This window comes from Hermetia illucens, chromosome 1, assembly GCF_905115235.1.
Source record: "Hermetia illucens chromosome 1, iHerIll2.2.curated.20191125, whole genome shotgun sequence".
NCBI classification, from domain to species: Eukaryota; Metazoa; Arthropoda; class Insecta; order Diptera; family Stratiomyidae; genus Hermetia; species Hermetia illucens.
This window is the reverse complement of record NC_051849.1, coordinates 201489948-201511376: the sequence shown is the minus strand read 5'-3', so window position 1 is coordinate 201511376 and position 21429 is coordinate 201489948. Positions and strand designations below refer to the sequence as shown.

At 44.5% G+C, this 21429-nt stretch overlaps 1 protein-coding gene across 2 annotated transcripts in view; it reads left to right on the top strand.

Moving 5' to 3' along the window:
- LOC119661748 overlaps positions 1–21429 on the top strand; it is a 450161-nt gene that overhangs the window by 282643 nt on the left and 146089 nt on the right. For both annotated transcript variants that reach the window (XM_038071218.1, XM_038071217.1), the window contains exons 8-9: positions 3516–3648; positions 4688–4908. In XM_038071218.1, coding sequence (XP_037927146.1) covers positions 3516–3648; positions 4688–4908 — 354 coding nt within the window. The remainder of the gene's footprint in view (positions 1–3515; positions 3649–4687; positions 4909–21429) is intronic.

Below are 21429 nucleotides of genomic sequence, written 5' to 3'. Positions count from 1 at the left end.
GGTGCGACGCGAGTGCAAGGCATATGCTTTGGGGCAGCTCCGAAATCAACGAAAGAGGTGAATCATTCTTTGATTTTATTATTACTTCAAATCTATCGGTGTGTAACAGGGGCAGTACACCAACCTTTCATTTCCCCTGCTCGGAGAACTGTGACGGTTGGGAGGAGGTCCTTGATATCACCCTAATAACCGACAACGGGATTCTTAGGGTGGAGGACTGGAGAGTGTCCGACCAGAGATCCTTCTCTGACAACAGTTGGATACTCTTCAGTCTAGATCTCGCCGCAGAGGTCTCCAAGCCCTTTAAAGACCCCAGGAGGATCGACTGGAGAAAGTTTGGTCAGGTAATTAAGAACAAACTCTCCGGTTCGCAAAATTGGTAGGATTGGCACGACAGACGAACTGGAGTCAAAGGTCGGGGCTCTGGAGACGGCATTTGATACCGCCTTCAAAGTCTCGTGCCCTGCTAAGTACAGCAAAAAGACCCTGCCACCGTGGCGGAACGAAGATATCTCTAGTCTCAGGAAGCTGACCAGAGAAATTTTCAACATCTGCTACAGGCAAAAATACTGGCAACCATACAAGGACTGCCAAGAGGCGGTCTTGGCTAGACTATTGTCAGAACATTGAAAGCACTAGTGAATCCGCGAAGCTCAGTAAGATTCTGTCCAAGGAACATAGGAGTCCATACTTCCTTACAAAGGCTCCTGGACGGAATCTTCTAGCGAAACCTAGCGAAATCTCCAGGCCCAGATGGCATAAGAAGCAGCAGGAAAGGGTTGTGCCGTGGCTTGTTGAGATTTACCGGAGCTGCATCACTTTAGGATACGTACCGCAGTCCTGGAGGCGCGCACGAGTGGTTTTCATACCGAAAGCGGGCAGGTGCGGTCATGAGTCCGCGAAGGACTTTCGGCCAATCAGCCTGACCTCTTTCGTGCTGAAGACCCTAGAACGGGTCCTGGATATTCACTTAAGGACGATTATGGAGAGAACGCTTTTCTCTAAGTCCCAGCATGCCTACCTCAAAGGAAAATCCACAGAAACCGCCCTCCATGAGGTAATTGGCACGGTTGAGCGGTCGTTGCAGTACAAGCAGTATACCCTTGCTGCCTTCTTGGATATAGAAGGAGTTTTCAACAACTTCAGTACCAACGCCATCAAGGAAGCCTTGACCGGTATTGGATTGGAGGGGTATCTCACGCATTGGATTATATCCATGCTGAGTACCACGATAATCCAGTCCGATCTGGGAGGCAACCACTTGACCAGAGCTGTGAACAGAGGCACGCCCCAGGGTGGTGCCATTTCACCGGTGCTCTGGTTAATAGTAATGGACAAAATTTTACGTACATTGGACAGCAGAGGGGTGAGGGTGGTGGCGTATGCCAACGACTTGGTGATATTAGTATCAGGGATGTTTCTGTCCGATATGAACGACATCATGGAAGGAGCATTGCGAAAGGTGTGCCTGTTGGACCGCAAGATGGCGGACTCAGCATAAACTCAACCAAAACGCAACTGATGCCGTTCACCACCAAGCCAAGGATACCTGAATTCCATCTACCACGGCTGAATGAACAAAGATTGATTCTTTCTTGTAATGTAAAGTATCTGGGTGTAATCCTGGATCCTAAGCTAAATGGGAGGTTGAACATAGAACTGAGGGTTAAGAAGGCCTGTATAGCCTTCTATGCCTGTAAGAGAACCTTTGCAAACAAATGGGGTCTCCGGCCGAGGATGGTTCTCTGGAAGTACACCGCTGTAGTGCGTCCGATCCTGACGTACGGCTCTATTGTATGGTGGCAGGCTTTGAAGAAGAAATACAATAGAACGAAGCTTAATAGGATTCAAAGAACCGCGTGTGCAGGTGCTACGGGGGCTCTGCAGTCCTGCCCGGCAGATGCTCTCAATGTGCTTCTGCATCTCCTCCCACTAGACCTCCACATCAAATATGTTGCAGCGCGCAGTGCCGTCAGACTACGTGAGTTCGGATGCTGGGCAGCGAAGTCCTGCGGCCACAGCAACATCTTAGATGAAATACCTCGAGAAATCTGGGCATCCCCCACGGACTATGTCACACGCAAGCTGAACTTCACGAGAAACTTTGCTGTGGACCTTCCAACCAGGGCAAAGTGGAAGACCGGCGGCGTGTTGCAAGACTATGACACTGTATTCTTTACGGACGTTTCACCAGTGTATTCCAGGGGACTGGCGATATTGGAAGTCTGTCGATGGCTGGAGCGTGATTCGAGCTCCAAGCGTAACATAGCCATTCTAACAGACAGCCAAGCGGCTATCAAGGCCTTGTACTCAACGACGACATCTTCCCGGTTGGTGGGGCAGTGCAGAGACGCGCTCAACCATCTGGGCGGCACGCTCAAGATCACTCTCCTCTGGGTTCCCGGGCATAGGAACATAGAGGGGAATGAGCGGGCTGACGAATTGGCCAGGCAAGGCTCTGCTCTTGGCAGTGGACACTGTGCCAAATCAAGGAGAATTTGGCCCGCTTATAACATAGCCCGATCACGAGAGCTCCAGTGCCAGACGCGTGCAAATGAATTCAAGATTACGGCGGTCTGCACGGGGTACTGTCCCATAGGGGACCATGCCGCTAGGCTCGGCTTACCCTACAACTCGCATTGCCGAAGCTGCGGAGAAGGAAGGGAAACCCTCATGTAATTTCTCTGCGATTGCCCAGCTCTGGCTAGAGTCAGGCTGCGGACACTGGGTAAACCATTCTTTGGGGACCTTAGGGAGATTTCTAGCTGCAGGGTCGGAGAGGTGCTTTCCTTCGTGAATGCTACGGGCTGGCTCTGAAGATTCGAGCCGGCTGGACTCTGCTTCCCTGTTCCTATAACAACAGTCACGGTCTTAGGAGTTTGTGGCATCAAAACGGCGCACCAAAGCGCTAATTGGGCTCCTCGGAGCGGCCACTGATACCTACCCCCCCATAATCCTTTTGGAAACCGATGATCACTTCTTCCTTTTTACGCGTATTCAGAATATACACATAATATACTCAATTTGATCGCTCCTCAGTTAAAACCCATTTGAACTTATGGCAAGCTGAGTGCTTGAACACTGTGTGCTACTAATGACGAGGCCACCTAACTTAACCTTAGAATATTAAGCTTGTAATGCTGCAATGTTCCTTCAAGTTGGAGAAACCGAACGTCCTGGGTCCCGGTAAGTCCCTACTTATGCAAAGCATGGATAACATTTCTAAAACAAGAAAGAATCGAAATCTGAAAGTCGAGATTTCGAATATTGTTAATTCGATTGACAGTGGCCACCACCGGTGTTCTCTACAAAAGTCCCAGGTTACTGTTGCTAGGCACATTAACTATTTAGAATGATATTCTTATAGATAGAGAACTACCATCTGCAAAGCTTTTGTTCAAAATATAATAAAAGTTTTCGAGCGGCTTCCATTTTACCAAAAAATTTACATAAAAGAATAAGCCTAGAAGCGAAAATTCCATTTCATATAAAACTTTTCCATTTCAAACTTTCAGTTTTGGGCTGCCTATGTACCATGCGAGGCTCAACATCGAGATGCGGTCCAGCTAACTTTGGAACAAATCGACGTCATTAAACGACTAACCGAACGTTATTCCAAAGAACTTACAACATGTACATCAGTATCTGGTAAGTAAAATCGATGCAAAGAGCGTAATTCAATCCTGCATAGATGCGATATCCTTGCAGCAAATGAAATGTAACCTCGTCCATTGACTGCAAAGTATTAATGACCTCCATAAACTTCAAAGATAATATTAATGTTACATATGTGAAGCATGAATATTTCCATGGAAAATCCGAAAATCGATGTGTGGATGCATGACCCATATGTCGTCCTTTGCTGACTCGCCATTCAATACATAAATCATAAATTAAGCAAATCCTCTTTAATCTAATCCCTAGTGATGTACTGCTGCAATGAGAAGAGTTACGGAGGAAAGTGGAAGTAATGCTATTAACTGTATTCTCACACAAGGAAGAAGGAAGGACCTGAACAGTCGATTTGTATCTAGTCTAGGTTCTTACAGATACTATTTGAAAGCTTTTAACGGTTGAACAATTTCACTTTGGCAGTAATTACTTCCTTTTGAAACTCTGCCGTCTTTACAATTATTATCTCAAAGGCTTTTTTGGGAATTATTGGTTTCCAAGTTCACAGTAATGTTATTGCTTCTAATTTCACTTCTTTTTCCGTCAAGATAATACCCCCTCCTAAGAGGGATTACATAACTTCATGTGAACTTTTCTGGCTCATTTTTACTCATACGAAATTATTTGAGAATTCCCAAAACGGAGAGAGTAAAAATGACGGAACAACTTAAACTTCAGTGGCTGATTTTCACAACCAAACATAGCAGAATAATATATTCTTCCAAATGCATAGTTTGTATATCCCCCCCCTTCCATTCACCGCCATGGAAGTTGCTAAAACGAGCTAAAATGAAATTCTTCGCAGATTCACAGCAAGAAAAATGCCACTATTGCCTTTTAATAAGTTCGCTTACATTCATCCTTGTTGTGATTCATATTCGTGTAGCTGCTTTGAGCTTCGTCCTTCCTCTGGTCCCTTCTCTCCTCTGACCCATATAACATAGTCATTCCGCCATTCAAGATAAGCTCTTTTACGTACTTTTCATATTCCCTTTTTAATTCCTTCTAATTTCAGATATAATCGAAGCGCACAAAAACCACAAAGTATGTTCTTTGACAGGCGTGGAGGGTGGACATTCACTGGGTGGCTCTTTAGCTGTCCTACGCACCCTCTACGCTATTGGTGTTAGGTATTTAACGTTAACGTCTACATGTCACACGCCATGGGCCGACTCGAGTCATGCTGATGCCCCAAAATATGATATTAAGCATGGAGGATTAACTGTGTTCGGAAAGGTAAGCCACAACAGATCATGATAAGTAGAATCCTTGCAAGGATGTTCCACGAAATGTTTTCATATTAGTTTTTTCTTTGGATAGAAACGTGAAATAAAGAAAGCCCCATTGACGGATCCTTTACAACTAATATCTTTTCATTAATCTTGGAATCTTCCATTTGCAAGGTACAGAGATTTGAATTCTGGACGTAGGCGTGTGTAATACGAGTAAATAGTAAACCTGTTCAATTTCCATTGTCATTCAGCAGGACACGATGATTTATTCTAAGACATTCATTTCTCGAAATACCTAAAGCACACATTGATATTCAATTGTCGCTTTAGGAACTGAATGAATCTTTTCCTGGTGAATATTGCTCTTGGGGACGGCTCAGTGGTTCCAATCCACTACTTAAGCCCCACGAGCCCCAAATACACTGTCCACTTCGTAATCATTCAAGCTATAATAATATCTCTCTGACTTTGACCAACTTCTTGGTAGTCTTACTAACACGACATGACATCTACATAGTCCCTTTGGAAGTGAAAAAAAGCCAATCACAATTTTCCTTTTTTGCATATATCGATGCTGCCTTCATCAATGCTTCTTACAATATGTCATTTTCAGCTCCGGGGTTTCCGAGAAGAGTAATAAAAGTTGAAATTTGAATAAAGTAGGGGGAACATGACCAATCGTTGTGAATGTTGACCCCAATTTCAAGAATTATGCGAAATCTAGATTGTTGATGAAATATTTACATAATTTTCAAACCTCGTGACAGTCTAAACTTAAGTATCCACCATCCGCCATCCGGCCTTTATACATAATATATTGTATTTCAAACATGGACACTTTGGACGGTATTATAGTTAATTCAATTCTCCGTGCTTTCGGTTGACCCATTTCTCGATACACGGGATCAATGTATGGGTCCAACTGCCCTTGTCGGAGTTATCCCATCGTTGTTGCCACTTGCCACAAACTCTCTCCTGATGGCTTTTCGGAAATCCGCATTCACCTCGGCTGGATTTGCCTTCCGTTTTTCATGGAGCCAGTGTGCCCCGCCTGCTAGAAGATCTATAGGGATCATTCCTGCGATAACACACACTGCCTCCGTCGACGCCGTCTTAAATGCACTGCACACCCTTAGCGCAATTGGCCGGTATGCCGAACATATCTTCCTCCGGTTGACAGCGTGGTTCAACGCTCCCGCCCAGACAGGGGCCGCGTATAGCAGGATCGACCTTACCACTCCCGCGATGAGTAGCCTGCGACTATACTTCGGCCCTCCCACGTTAGGCATCATCCTTGCAAGGGATGAGCTGGCATTTGCTGCCTTCTCTCGCGCATAATCCAAGTGTCCCTTGAAACTCAGCTTGGCATCGATCAACACCCCCAGGTATTTGACAACCGATTTTGAGACGACCTCACGATTACCAACCTAGATGGTAACCGTGTTGTTCTTCCTTCCTTGGTAATGAGGACCGCCTCCGTCTTTTCGTCCGCCAGGTCCAGCTTGGCCATTCGTAACCATGACTTGATGGTATGAATGGCTTCATTTGCATAAAGCTCCACGTCCTCGGGATGCTTTGCAATTGCAACTAGACCCAAGTCGTTCGCAAAACCAATCAGCGTTGTCTCCTCCGGCACGCGAAGGCCAAGCACTCCGTCATACATTATATTCCACAGCAGCGGTCCCAATACAGAACCTTGAGGCACACCTGCTGTTACAATGTACTCCTTCCGCCCGTCGTCCGTCTCGTACCAGAGAAGTCTGTCCAAAAAGTAACTCTCGATGAGCCGAGCCAAGTAGCTAGGAACACCCAGTTTCGCCAAAGCGCCCTTAATCCAGCCCAAGTTGGCTGAGTTAAAAGCATTTTTGACGCCCAGCGTCACCAGAGCACAGCATTTGCCTATGGCCATTGCATTTCAAGCCAATTCCACGACCTTTGCTACTGCATCGACCGTAGAACGGGTTCGCCGAAACCCATATTGCCGCTCTGAAAGAAAGACCACCCGCAAGCTCGATGAACGGCCTTAATACATAATATATTCTATTTCAAACATGGACACTTTGGACGGTATTATAGTCGAAATAGTTGAATGTCCTTCTCTTCTCACACCCCAAGTTCGAATCCTAGTTGTGTCATGGATGCTTGTGTTGACCATCGTCTTTTTGCGCGTTGCTTTAGACTTATAACTGGCCTATGAATAAGTGCAATGTCAATGAACTGAAAGCGCAATATGCAAAAAAACACAGCAATCAGCGGTACAACAACCTCTACACCAGCTTTAGTGAGGAACTTCAAACACGCCATTTTTGAAGTTGTAGCCTGTGTCATCTTCCATCTCAGTCAGTGTCTGCCGGTTCCCCTCTACCCACTTCTTCTATCATAGGGTGTCGGAAGAAAGACACGCCCCTTGTGCACTCACACCATAGCGCTTCATGTGAGTTGACACCGCCGACTGCTAAATTGACATAACACAAACAGGGCCATCACATAGAAAACATTCCATGGATTCCGCTTCATCAATACAGGATGAACACATACCACCTTGTCGAATTCCTACTCTGTACATATTCTCACCAATTTCTGATTTCTACGACTCAACTGGACAATATTCAACCCCTCACTACACTTCTTTGCAATTGTTGGGAAAGCTAAGACCAGTTTCGAAAACTACTAATCGGGTACTTCCATTTGACACGAGCAGTAATTGACAATCCCAAGGATTACACCAAATTATAATGACCTATTCAAATTAAGCGATTGTCAAATACCATCTGCGTTAAGCGAACTCGACCAGGAAGGCAAAACTAGCCCAAATATGGCGAAAATGACCGTGAAGCCCCGTTCATAAAGGTTGCAGCTGCCGGCGTGCCTCTGTCCTAAATAATCTCGGGGATGGCAGGTTCTTCTGGACACTACAAATCATTGACAAAGTTTCACGTGTCCTTCAGCCTATGCGTAGGATTGCACCGGGATTTGAAATACAAAGTATGACATTTCGTAATCATTTCGAACGCGGATCTAGAAATGAAGGAGTAAACAAAGGTACCGCCTCCAATGCGCGGTATTATCGTGTGCCCTGCAAGAGCTAGAAAGTAGTGGGAAGAGGGACATAGTTCGGCAAAATAACCAACTTATTCAACTCTCCTTTATGACAAACAGGAAAGACTTTGAATGTATTCTTAAGCTCCCACACACGTAGGAAATAATAATAATAACCAATACTTGCCGTAAACATACCTCTAAAGAGACTACATTTGCTCCCAGCTTCCCATCATCTGGTGTCTTTGTTCAGGTCATTGCTCCATCTAAGGTAGGGTCCTCTTCTTCTTCTACCACAGGTATTGCCCCTATAAACTTTTCGGGTCAGGCTATCATCGCTCATACGGATTGAATTACCCACCCACCGTAGCCTGTTGAACTAGATTTTTTCACGAATGAGAAGGTAGTGGTATCGCCCACACCTTTCCTCATTATAGAGGGAGCAGAATCGTCCATCTTCATGCAGAAGCCAAAAAGAGTTGGCAAATTTTCTTGTTAAAAGTCCGAGTCTTTGAAAAATACAGGAGCATTGGCAAGATCACTGGCATGTATAGTATGGTGAGACGTTTCAAACGGTGGTGCTGTTGTTAGCCCTACGTACTTCGCCATGCATTCCAATTTTGTAAATCTTGGGATGCTCTTCCCATTACATCGATATCTTCAGCGTAGGACATAGAGGATAGTAAAAGTAGTGTTCCAAAATAAAAGCCTCCCCCAACAGTGTCAGAAACGACCCAACTGATAACTCACCTCACACGCATGGACCTACGCCCAAAAAGGGCGGAAATTGAGGCGAATTATCAAAGGAATCAGTAGGTCTTAAAAGAAAACAGTCCCCCGAAAAAGAACCAGAGGTTCGGAAGGGGGTAAGCAATCAAGTAATCAATAACGGCAAAAGGTCCAAGGTTATGAGAAGATGGCAACAAAGAAAGCGTAGGTTCAAATTCATCCTAAAGCGTTTGTTATTGCCAATGAAAGCAATCTGTCTCACCGAAAGCTACTGAAGGCATATCCTGTTCAAGTTAAAAAGATCCAACGTCGGCAGACCGATGGCTTTCACAACCAAGCTAAAAACTCACGCGGATCCAGAAACAACGATGAGGTCATATCAAGCGTAAGAAATCTCCGGGGTCTTTATGAAAGAATTCAAGTTGGAAGAACTTAGTAAGGAGTCGGTTTACCTTTGGGGAAAACCGTATGACAGTACTCAAACAAACACAGTACGATTACCAGTGAAGACAGCGCGAAAGTTGTTGACTGAAAGAAAAGTTCAAATTATTTAAGTTGTTTGCCGTCAACAAGGGCAGAGTTCACTAAAAAGGCTCTTCAAATGATTGATATAGTGCCTTAATGTGGGCAAACATAAGTAGTGTCGATGTATGTAGAACTTTTACAATCAGCTGAGTTTCATGCTATGTGAACCTTAGTTCATACTTAACTGCCTTGTTCTCGGCACAAGATGTGAAACTCCAAAGGTGGCTTCAATGCATAAGCCCTTGAGGAAGTAGAGAAGCAACTGCAAAGGGCCGCGGATTATTAGAAACTTTTGCACAGGTGGATAGAATACTGGTTAAAGGCTGTTACGTGAATGTTTATCAGGAATTGCGGTATGTAAAGGTTGTAGATCAGACTTTTTTTAGCCCTGCACAGGTGCGATTATGTCCTAACACGTTAGTCATCTCATCATCTTTGAAATATGTAAGGAGTAATGAATAAGAACTGAGAAGGACATAATGTTGTTCTGTAAAGCTGAAAGATAAGTAAATCTTCACAAAGGTCTTACAAGATCAGCCTAATGAAGCAGGTGACTCCAAAAAAGAGCTCTCCATGGAACGTAATTCGACAGTAAAGTATGAGACGAAACTATTCCCATAAAAATGCTCTTTCCTCGGTGGAAAACCCAACTGTTGACAAAAAGTGAACTGGGCAACTTTTAGATCGCTTGTCTCTGAGCGAAAATTTATCAGAGGTCGGTAGAGGTAGGACTAACCAGGGCGGGAAAGAACGCGCCACTATAATCGGAGAACTTAGAGGCGGTCCATCTACACCTCTATTCCTTTACTCCCTCCGCAAAGAAAGGAACACTGACGACTAAAAAATATTTGTTCTCGCATCGGTATTCTAACAATAACTAGAGATGATCTGCCTGAGTTAAGCACCAGAATACGGAATAACAAGGTTCTACCCCTGGTCGGCATACCGAATAAAACCGCTAAGCTCGCAGTGAAATTTAAACCAGACCAAACATTTTCACTGAATTTTTCGAATCTTCCAGGTCCCAGCGAAAATTTCACGCATGATTGGAGAGGTAGAAAATGCTATTGCTAAAAATGTTAGTAAACCACCAGACTACCCGTCCTGCAATCCTTCTATTCTTTTTCAACAAAAGAAAATCAATTCCGCCTGGTGTAGGTTTGAACTTATGTCATGTTTGTGATTATATATAAATGGGGCGATTACCACCGTTCGCCACTCTCGGCCTCGCTGTTGCAGAGGTGAGGCAGTGTCTAATGAGTTACCTCTGCCCTGGTCGAAACCGTCAGTCAAGATTTTTCTTTTCTTTCTGAAAAGCCTTTTGACGCACAATCCTCCTCGCCAGCGGGGAAGTGTACCTGCACCAGCAGCAGGCTTCACTAGAATATTCTTCCCACCAGCATTCCAAGTTTTTAAGAAAGCGTGGGCTCCCTTGATCTTTGGACAGAGCTTTACAGATTCGCTGAAACTTTCAATATTCTAATAATAGTCCAACCAGGGCCACTTCTTGATAATCTTGATGACCGACTTATACTTTTTCAGGCAGTATGGCTGCCAATATTTGAGTGTATTCTTAAGTCTCAATTCACAAGGCGTACAGCCATGTAAGCCAAGGAAATATACACGTTCCCCACTTCCGCTTACTATACTTTGGTAATGGCTATGTCGCTGGAACTCATATCCGGACACACTGCACACTCTTCCTCACGATGCTTCATACTCTAAGTTTGTCTCCTTGTCTCTTGTGCTGGATGGGGATGACTGTGCAGTGGAATTCGCTTCGAAGCCCGCTGAAGGCTCGTCGCCTCCGATTCGAGGCTCCTGTATTAGTGCGACGTTGATGCCTAAGGACCACTTGAGATGAATTGAAATAGAGTATGAATCCCTTGTATATTTGCCTTTGTCGCCCAGGAGATGCTCGATGACTATGTCCGATAGCCTGGCCTTAACATTGGTCCACATCTCCAGTCCTAGTTTGCCGCTAGCGGAATTCCCATTTGCCAGCGCCACACATAAGTGACTCTTGATCACGTCGCCGAAAGGTTTCGCAGGTCGTGGCTCGTTTGCTGGCTGTTGCTGCTTACCTTTTTGCAGAAGTTGCTTAGCGTTTAAACCCTTGGACACTCTACTCCGCTTATGTTACTGTTCGACCTCTTCTTGAGATGGATTGTAATTGAAGGCGGTTTTTTCTCCCAGGTGTTTTGATGTTATATAGCTGGCATTTAACGAGGTGCTTTTCGTCCCGTTCGTCGAGTGGATATGTATGTCCTACTGCCACTGGCTCTTAAATAGGACTCCAGTGGATCTCCGCTTTTCAGCCGGTTTCCCGTGACCGACATTTCTGTCAGCCCCTTGTTTTGAGAGGCCCTTGACGTCGACGGTTTCGGATTAGGAGTACCATGGCTGGTATTCGCTACACGTAGCTCAACGACGGTGAATTCCTAGTTACAAACAACTAGTTCGCCTGCGCTTGGCTCCGGTAAGTTGTTGCGTTTGGTTTCGGAGCAGCGATTCCAGGGATGGAACCAACTATATTACCTCCAATAGCTACTGTCTCCCGGCTTAATGCAAGCAGCTTGCCCTCCGATGATGCGCCTGGCATCATCACCTCTTTTTCCATCGTCTATTTTTTGTATTTCTCTTTTGTTGAGTCCATGTCTTGGCCCCATCAGTAGTCCCCCCCCTACCGCTATGAGGGTCTTATCTGAAGCTGAAGATGCCCAAGCTATTCAGAGTTCGCATATTAACGACCAAACTCCGTATTCGTCATCCAACCCTTAGTGTGTGCTCTTTTACCTTAGTCAAGAATTCTGTTAGCACCGTCTACAGTGCAGGAAGCTAGTGTCTCTTGGATTGATGCTAGCGGCTCGCCCCCCATTGGGTACCCAGCCCTCAGTGCATGCTGTTTTACCTTAGTTAGGTGTTGTATAAGCAGCATCTACAGTGCAGGGAGAGTAATCCTCGGGATGTTGTTTCGGCTCATCTCCCCACCAGATTCATAACTATCAGGTAAACAAATCCTTGTCAGTTGGATGAGTCTACTCCCAGCCCAGCCCTACACATCCGTAGACGGTTTCCTGCGGTCACCGCGGGGAGGTCGTGTGAGGAGTTACCGAATTATGCAACTTTAACCTGAAGCATAACCAGCCCAGGCCGCCGGATGTGACGGACTTTAATCGATTACGACTTAGACGCTGATAACATCTGTTTGTTATCACATCTGGTCATAGACCCTGGCCAAATAGTTTTGGATTTGGAAAGAGAAGCAAATTAGAGTTGGAAAGTGACCACCACTATTACCCAAATGATCGAAATAATAATAATCGTTGGCGCAGCAATCCATGTTGGATCAAGGCCTTGAAGTATGTTAGAGCACTTCATTCAAGACCGTAACGGTACACTAGGAAGCAATGTGGTGAGCATTGCGCTCGCCCGAGATTATTACCCTGATTTGACTCAGGTACTCAATCACAGCTGAGATGACTAGTATCCGACGTCAAATCACGATACAAATTCCACTGCCACCAGTGAGATTTGAACTGCGACCTTCCGTACGACAGCCTTGCGCTCTAACCACTCAGCTATCCGGACACAAATGATCGAAACCTTCGTCAATATTTGTCAGAAAGATGCTACCGCGGTACGCCCGCTTGATACAATCTTGACTGAAGAACTTCATTGGCGGAGAAACCAGTTGCTCCAGAGCGTGTTAATAAGAAGGTGGAAGTGACAATGGATAGGTCGCACATTAAGGAAGTGTGATAGTTCTATTGCTGACTGTGCCATGCAATGGTATCTACCGGATAACCAACAAGTGGGTCGCATCAGAAGTACATATACAGAACAGTGGAGGAAGAGTGGGGAAGTCTCGGGAAGTCCAGGGGTGAGTTGAATTGAGTTGAAGTGGCATCATGAGATCAATTGTGGAAGGAAAAAATGTTTCCATATACGTATGCATAGATATAGTATTTGTGTATGCTCTCGTAAGTAGAGTGCGGGGCGTCTGATGGCTGGCTTGCTGCTGGTAGTTCCACGAGGAACTGCCCATTTTTTTCTTTTTGGGCTAGGGTAGGTGAATGCATTTACGCACACAGTGTTGAACTCCCGGTTCGGTACATCGTCGGACTACCAACTAAACACCTCCCCATCGTCAGAGAGCTAGGCTGGTACCGTTCGTCACATTACTTCGGGCTAGTCCCCGATCTCTCCTGACCCACCAACGGGGGAGGACGAGAGCGTCAGTCCATACCTCTGCGCAGTAGAGCAGGACGGACTGCGTTGAACTCATCAGGAGACGTCGCCTGCTAGACGTAGGACCTCCAATATTTGCCATTAGCCTACCTAACGCCGAAACCCCAACTGTAACCTTGTTCGCTGTTGCTTTGATTTGCTCAAAAATTTCTTTCCATCTTACGCAATTAAAGGCGTTTCTGACGTTAAGCGCTACGAGGAGCACCACCCGTCGAGTTCGGCGCTCGTCGAACGGCATCCACGACTTGCATGACGGCATCAACTGCTGCTCTAAAACCAAACTGCCGAGGGGATAAAACTCCCGCATCGCGTATCGCTTCAGCGAGTTCACTTTTGATGACCTTTTCGAGCACTTCCAGCAGTGTCAGGCAGGTGCCTCGTCGGTGTTGAAATACCAGTTTATATATCTCTGCTGGAATTCCATCAGGTCCTTGCGCCTTCTTACTTGTCATAGAGAGGACTGTCTGTTCCAACTCTTCAATCGACAAAAGTGGAAAGTCCTCTGTGCGTCCTCTCCGCGCCAATGTCATCATCCCATACGGGGTGCGCAGGTAATAGTGCCCTTACAATCCATCTGCACCGCCTTAAGTGAACAGGGTTTCCGCAAATTGAGTTTTGAGTTACCAGTTTGTAACCGAGTCCCCACGCTCTTGTTTATTGCACTGCGGAGTTTCCTTTTGGCTGATTTGTACTCCGTCACTATGGTACATGCTTCCTCCCGGTCGCTTGGACGTTGTGTTAAGCAGCGGAGCCTGTGCCACTCCTTCCGGAGCTCTGCGATTTCCACTGTCCACGTATAGAAGGTTTGCAATATCTCGATACCATTCTGGCCATGGAGGCTCCACAGGCCGTCATTATCAGGTTCTTAACCGAGAGTTTGTATCTACCACTTCGGAGGCAATGTATTAATAGTCGCTTGCCGAAAAGTCTTCCATAACTCGCCACCCGTCCACCAGCGACACCAGTAATTCCAACGCGAAGGTTACGTCTAGAATGCTTCCCTCGCAGCTCGGGCGCCGGAGCGTTGGGGTAGATCCGGTGTTTAGAACTACCAGCCGCCATTTCTAAAATTCGTTTCATTCAAGAGTCTGGGTGAGGCATGCCCCATTTAGGTGGCCTAACATTGAAGTCACCCCCGACCAGGATCCGTCCATCTGTGCCTAAGATAGCGTCCAAAGCACCAAGGCTCCGTTGAAAGTCCGACATCGTCTAATTCGGTGTAAAATAGACATCGAAGAATATGATCCCTGGACACCGAATCCAAACAAAGGCGTCCCTTCGGCCTTGGGTAAGAGCCCTAAGAAGGGTGCGGTCCCAAACCCAGATGGCAGCGGTGCCTGATATGTCAGGGTGCGAACTGCGCTAGCAGCTCGTAAGCGGTTGCGCTCCAGTGCATATTAATTTGTAGGATGCGAGTCATGTTGACCGCATGCTAGCTCTTTCCAATTCTGCTCTGAAGACTGGACACCACCCCGAGCAATGTACGCAACGTTCTCATCAGTCGTCCCACGGTCCCTGCGTAGGACGCAGCTTTTCTTTTCATTGCAGGTGTTCGCTTTATGGCCTGCCTGACCGTATTTACGGCATGTTGCCCTTCTGTCAGGTCCACGATAGGTTGCAGATATATATCCATAATCCAAACATCTCTAACATTTCCAGAGGATACGTGGGTTCCAGGCTGGAAACCAAAGCTTTTTCTCCCAGAAGCCCCTTGACTGCTTCACAGAAAGTAACTTTATTTATTGTCTGCGGACCTAGTTCGACTAGGACTCCACACCCTTCGTTTTACGAATGGAAGACACTTCTGGTTCATTATCTTCGGGTTTAATCTTGTAACGGATTTCACTGAGGACTTCCGCAAAAGTCTTGCCTTCCATCGGAGGAGCTGCCCATGATCCTGGATGGAAGCACCAGTTTTTTATTTAATTCAAATTACCGCTATTCAAATTGCTGCTATTACTCTAGTCAATATTAAAATGAAAAATTGACAGCACCATGTAGTGGCATTTCCTGTACAGGCCATTCCAGGAAATTTCCAACCTCAAAAGCACAAACATTTAGAATTCTGAACCATTAATCTAGGAAAACACCACACTTACTGAACACAAAATCGATAAATCACTTACGCAATTCTGTGCGAAAGAACCAAGTCAAGTAGAAATCTTAAAAATGTTGAAACCATTTCACCAAGATGGAAAGCTCAAAACTGAGGTGGAAATCGAAAGGAATAGGCATGAATTCAATGCTCTAATTTGCAAATTGACTAATTCCATAACACACTTGGCTGCTTCCCCCCAAATATCATTTCAAATTTATATCCCGCTACATCGGTTGTTTTTTCTACCATTCAGCGTGCTCATTGAATCTAGTCAATTACGCGTAAAGGCATTTATCACTTTCAAGATCCATTAAAACTTCATTGATTCGTACTAAATCTTTTCCAAATCGATCAACCAAATTCAAATCATTAGGAACAGAATGCGGTGCTCTTTGCATATCCTCAATGATTGCCTTTAGACCCATCCCAGAGGAATTCCAGCGATTCGCTCGTAACGCAACGTGGCGAATTTCCCAATCCCTAAACACAAATAAAGGAGCATTTGTAGCAATTGGAATATTTGGAGCCGCTTTGATATTATCAGAACCCTTACAATTTATAATTTCAGAGGGTGTTGAATCCTCTTCGTCTCCTTCCACTCAGGATGAGCCCATTTAACTGGAAAGAATTACGATAAAAAAAACTAAAATTGGAGGATTCTCTGTATTGTATGCCCCTTTTTGGTGCGTAAAACGACAATTTTCCCCGAAAAATTCATTCCATTTCCCAGCTCCGGTCCCCTTTCATTGACAAAAAAATCAAAATTCGCTCAATGAATTCGAATCAGCCGTAATGGCAGTTGAAGTTGACTTCACGTCCTACCAAAGTATGAAAGGAATTCAATCCCGCAACTGCCATCAAAACGCTCCTGCCCCACCTCAGGTGATCGAGGACGTGCATGAAAGTGTGTTAAGGATAGGAATAACGATTTCCATTTGAAACAAAACGTCGCTCCAAGAAAAGTGGAAACAATAAAGAGGATTCAAATCAATACCTGGGCTTATAGTAGAAGGGCTAAAAACGGGGCTACAGTAGTTGGTATCGGCAATGTTCCGGTTAATGTATGCGCAATCGGGTGGCGCGAAAAATATCCTGGAACCCATTTTGAGATATGTTGAAAGCATGACATCAAAATGGAAAAGCGTCCTTTTCCATTCTTATCTTTATGGTGCACTCAGTTCCGAAAGCAACGGAGCAGGACATGGAAGCTAAGAAATTTTTAATTGCACTTGCAGTTTTTGGGGGACTTCGCTAAGAGGATTGTTCCATTGTTATTCTGCACTATCCCAAATAGAAGATTTCCCATTATTTGAACTACATAGGTAGGATTTGACCTGTTGCTCCATATTAAAAGTTTGCCTCAAACTAAGGACCCAGTAACTGATCTCTTACATAATATCCACTCGAAGATAAAAAGGCATAATGTGCACCAAAAATGAATTCAAACAATGAACCCAGGAGTCATTTTGAAATGTCCCACATAATTCGCCCCATTTCCCTGACAGAATCCGATCATAACCAAAGACCTTATGTGGAAACCAGTGGAATACCCTACCCAAGAGTAGCTTTCCAAATTGGCTCTTCTACATATATCAAAGCGAAGTAGACCATTACCCAATGCAACAAGAAATAAGGAAGTCCTGATAATACGGCCCCAACTGCGATGAATATTCATCAAATCCTTTTGTTCACTTGAAAAACCGTCGCGGGTCAATATTTCCTTACTTCACTGTGAACTGGTTACTCGTATAAGAAAAGTTCCAAATGGAAACACGGTGACAATGTAAGACAATAATCGAAGGAGAAAAGGAACCCGCGGAGCAAGGGTAAGAAATTGGCAAGATACATAATGGGAAAAAATCACGGAGAGAACAATAAATCACCTGAAAATAGTAAAACATTGTTACATAGACTCCTGGAAGAATTCCTTCCTGATTTCCATCTCACCTAAATGTATTTTCCTCGTGCTTTGTGTCAAGACGACGAGAGATTCCTTCCGCTCCATATACATACATAAGTATATGAACTCTGGATCCATTTGCTATTTCTTGCCCATTCTCTGCTGGCGTTCCAGTTTTCGGCCCCGCTGTCCAATTGTATGTTCGCAGAGTGATAAGATTACCAAGGCCAAGCAACTGATGCCCGAGCCTCCACATATGCAGCTTTCGGATAGTTTCCATGAGAGTTGTTCCTGTTATTTGTGAGATTTATGTGAATTTTTCTCATCGTCCTTAATATGTAACAATAGGTCTTTGTTGATTTATGCCTTGTCTTTGCTCAGACAGCCACCGGTGATTTTTTTTTCAGGAGGTAATTTACGGAATTGATATCTAGAAAAGTGATGGAGTACAATATGCGGAAAGAAGCAGAAGCAGGATAAAGCTGCATAATTCCTATGATATAATAAACGTCCTACGATAATTAGGCCATATCATAGGACGTTTCATTAGTGACGTAATTCCTAAATGGGAATGGGAGAATTCAGTAAAACCAGAATAGAGAACTGGAGAATGTCTGATCAGAGATCCTTCTCGATTCACAACTGGGTACTTTTCAATCTGAATCCCACTGTACAGATTCCGCTACCCTTTCATAGACCACAAGAAGATCGACTGCAGGAAGTCTGGTTAGGTTATTAAAAACAGGTTTACCAGTGCCACTAAACCGCACAGGCGAATTAGAAAACTATCAGACATATCAAACATAGTCAACCGGACTCAAAGGTCGAGGTCCTCAAAAAAGCATTCAAAATCGTCCTTAGAATTTTGTCTCCGGCGAAAAAATATTGCCATCATGGTGAAACGAAGACCTATCCAATTTCTGGAAGTTGACTAAGGAAATCTTCAACAGCTGCTATTGCAGTCATACAAAGGTCACCTGAAGAGATATCAGTCATCTATCACGATTGTCAAGAAGTGGTCCTGGCTAGAGTATTGTCAGAATATTTAAAGCATTAGCAATTCTGCTACCTTCAACAATATTCTAGCTAAAGGGCATAGGAGCCAATCCTTTATTTAAATATTGAAGTGCTCCGTCTGCCCGGAACTGCTAATCCAAACACACGGCCCTGCTAGGGAGCAGGAATGCCAGTCAGAACCTCGCTTGGAGTTTACACTACCGTATTCATTTGAAAATAGCGAAACCTCAATCACAGAGGATGAAATCATTTATAAACAGTTGGATAAATGTAAAGGACGCATTCAATTCAATGAGTACCAAAGCTTTGACAGCTCAAATCAAGACAGGTTTGGAGAGGTGGAGGTGGCGGCGAGGTGTGAACTCGTCATAAATCTAGTCAAAACGGAACTGAGGTTACTTACCACCATAGCATAGGACACTTAAATACTGCCTCCCGCGATTAAATAGCCAACGAGTGATACCTTCATCCAATGTAAAGTATATGGCTGTGCTCCGGGGCCTAAGTTAAATTAGTAACTAAACATAGAACTGAGGGTTAAGGAAGCCTGTCTAACTTTCAACGTCGGCAAGAAGACCTTCGCCAGCAAATAAGTACTCTGCCCGAGTGTGGTTCTTTGGATGTACACAGATGTGTTTCAGTTTGATGTACAGTTCAAAGGTATGGTGATCAATGTACACATGCTACTCGAGGTCCGTAATTTCACAGTTTTGCTGATACTTTAATGTATTTTCAAAGATACTTCGCTTTGTCCAGTGTATTTCTAGTGGAAGTCTGGCTATACTGGTATCCATCTTGGTGAGAAACTCCAGACTTCCCGGTTTCGCGCCGAGGTCAACCAATAAAGATACAGCTAATAGCTGCTTAGCATCCTGGCCTATGCCATCGCTCGACCTCAAGCCGGGTCTGCCATGCCTTCCTTTTCTATCATGGGTATCATTCTGATAGATTTTCCGGGCTGGATCATCATCACCTATACGGAGTAAGTGATCCGCCCACCGTAACTTATCCAGTCGTTATATAGACTACGGAATTGTCTAACCTTCTGTAGGTAACCAAAAATTCTTCGGAGTATTCTTCACTCGGACACGGCTAAGAGTTTTCAATTGTTCTTGATAAAAACCGAAGCGTCCGCCAAATTCATAAGAGCTTCGACCATATGGTGAGACGTTTCGAGGGAGCGCGTTCGATTCGTGGTCCCATCTGGAAAGACCCACGTATGTTTGTGGTACTCTTTCCGGTATTTGCAGCAACTATTTCTTGTGACACTGCCATTGTCGTTCGTATTTTTATACAAACTTTTTGAACCGACTTATCCCCTGGATACGTGCTCCTCCCTACTTGGCTGTGAGGACTTCCAAGTACGATTTTGACATCATTCTTGGAGGAAGCTTCCAAGATTTGTTTCATTACATCGTAAAAGGGATTCTCGCCTGACTCTACAGTTCTCTCTGTAGAAGCATGAACCTTAGTGAGTCTTATATTTCGAAATTTACCTCGCAAAGTTTTGTACCGTTAAGAGCAAATTTCATGGCTGACTAGGGAACATACTAAACAAAAGTGTTCATTAAGGAACGCACGTACAGGTAGAGATTGGGTTGGAAGCAAATAGGTTGATGTTGGGTAATCAGTTGTTTCAAAAATGTTGGGCTCCATGCTGGGTACTACCCCACGCTTTCACTCGGTGACTTATACCACACTTTGGCCACTATGGATAATATCAACGATTGTAATAAATTCCAGTAATTAGTAAGGTGGTATATTTTGAGGAATTCATGTTTCTCTACATTCTCATCCTAACTTCAGTAAAAACTTACTAAGGAGCGCCCTAAATTTCGTAACTCGTAATCTGACAAGTAAGGGTGGGAATATTATAGGCAGCGCTGCGTTAACAGCTAAGACCCGAAGATGCTTCAAAAGATCCGCAGTCTTATGCGGCAGATGCCTGTAATGTACTTCCAGAGATACTTCGCTTGGGATGCTGGGATACAAAGCCAAACAACTACATGTAGTAACATCCTGAAGAAATTATCATCGGAACTTTGGGTATTCACAACGAACTTGGGAGGAATTTTACGATGAACTTCCAACCAGGGCGAAATTGAAGACCGACGGTCTGTTCGGTGTTATGACATGGTTGGTTTACCGATGGATCAACAATGGTCTACATAGTCGAACAGGAAATATTCTTGTATGTGTTAAATGCAGCCGAGTCAAGCGGTCTTTAGAATACAACAGTGTATTCCAGTGTATTTCGCCGGCGACTGTTAACAATGGAATCAACTTACATTAATTGGCAACTACTGACTCCAGATGATGCAGGCTTACCACCTACGCTATGTCGAGGAGAATCTGACCCTCATCCATCAAAATCCAATGGAACCATTAGGGCGAATGCGTAGACGATTAAAGCGGTGTTCATGGGGTCTATAGAGGACAATATTGGCGGATTCGATGATATAATTCTTATTATTAGCGTCGCGGAGAGCAAGGAGAGACCTTCAAACATTTCCCTTGCGATCGTGCAAGTTTAACTAGAGTCAGGCTGCGGTCATTAGGTAAAGGATCCTTTGAGATCTTAAAAAATTGACAGAATACGTTCACAAATTACAGCGAAATGCAGCGGCCCTCGTATACAACATCACGAAAGAGGTAGCATAAAATTCAATGAAGTTCTGCCTTGAAATCAAGGATAACCGTCCTGAATTTCTTGTTGACAAATTCAAAGCTGCTATGAAATCGTGGAATTACCTCGTCTATGTCGAAGTGTTTGGACGACTTTGATTGAATAATCTTAACGCACTGAGTGGGCCCTACTCTTGTACCTGACGAACTAAGGAATGGCGTTCATCATTTAGCAGGAGAATATGCAACGGACCTTTTAAAGACGTTTATTTCATAAAGCCACAGTAATCAGTGTGGGTGATTTCCCAACCACATTTAGACTCTGGTCTCAGGTCTGGTGA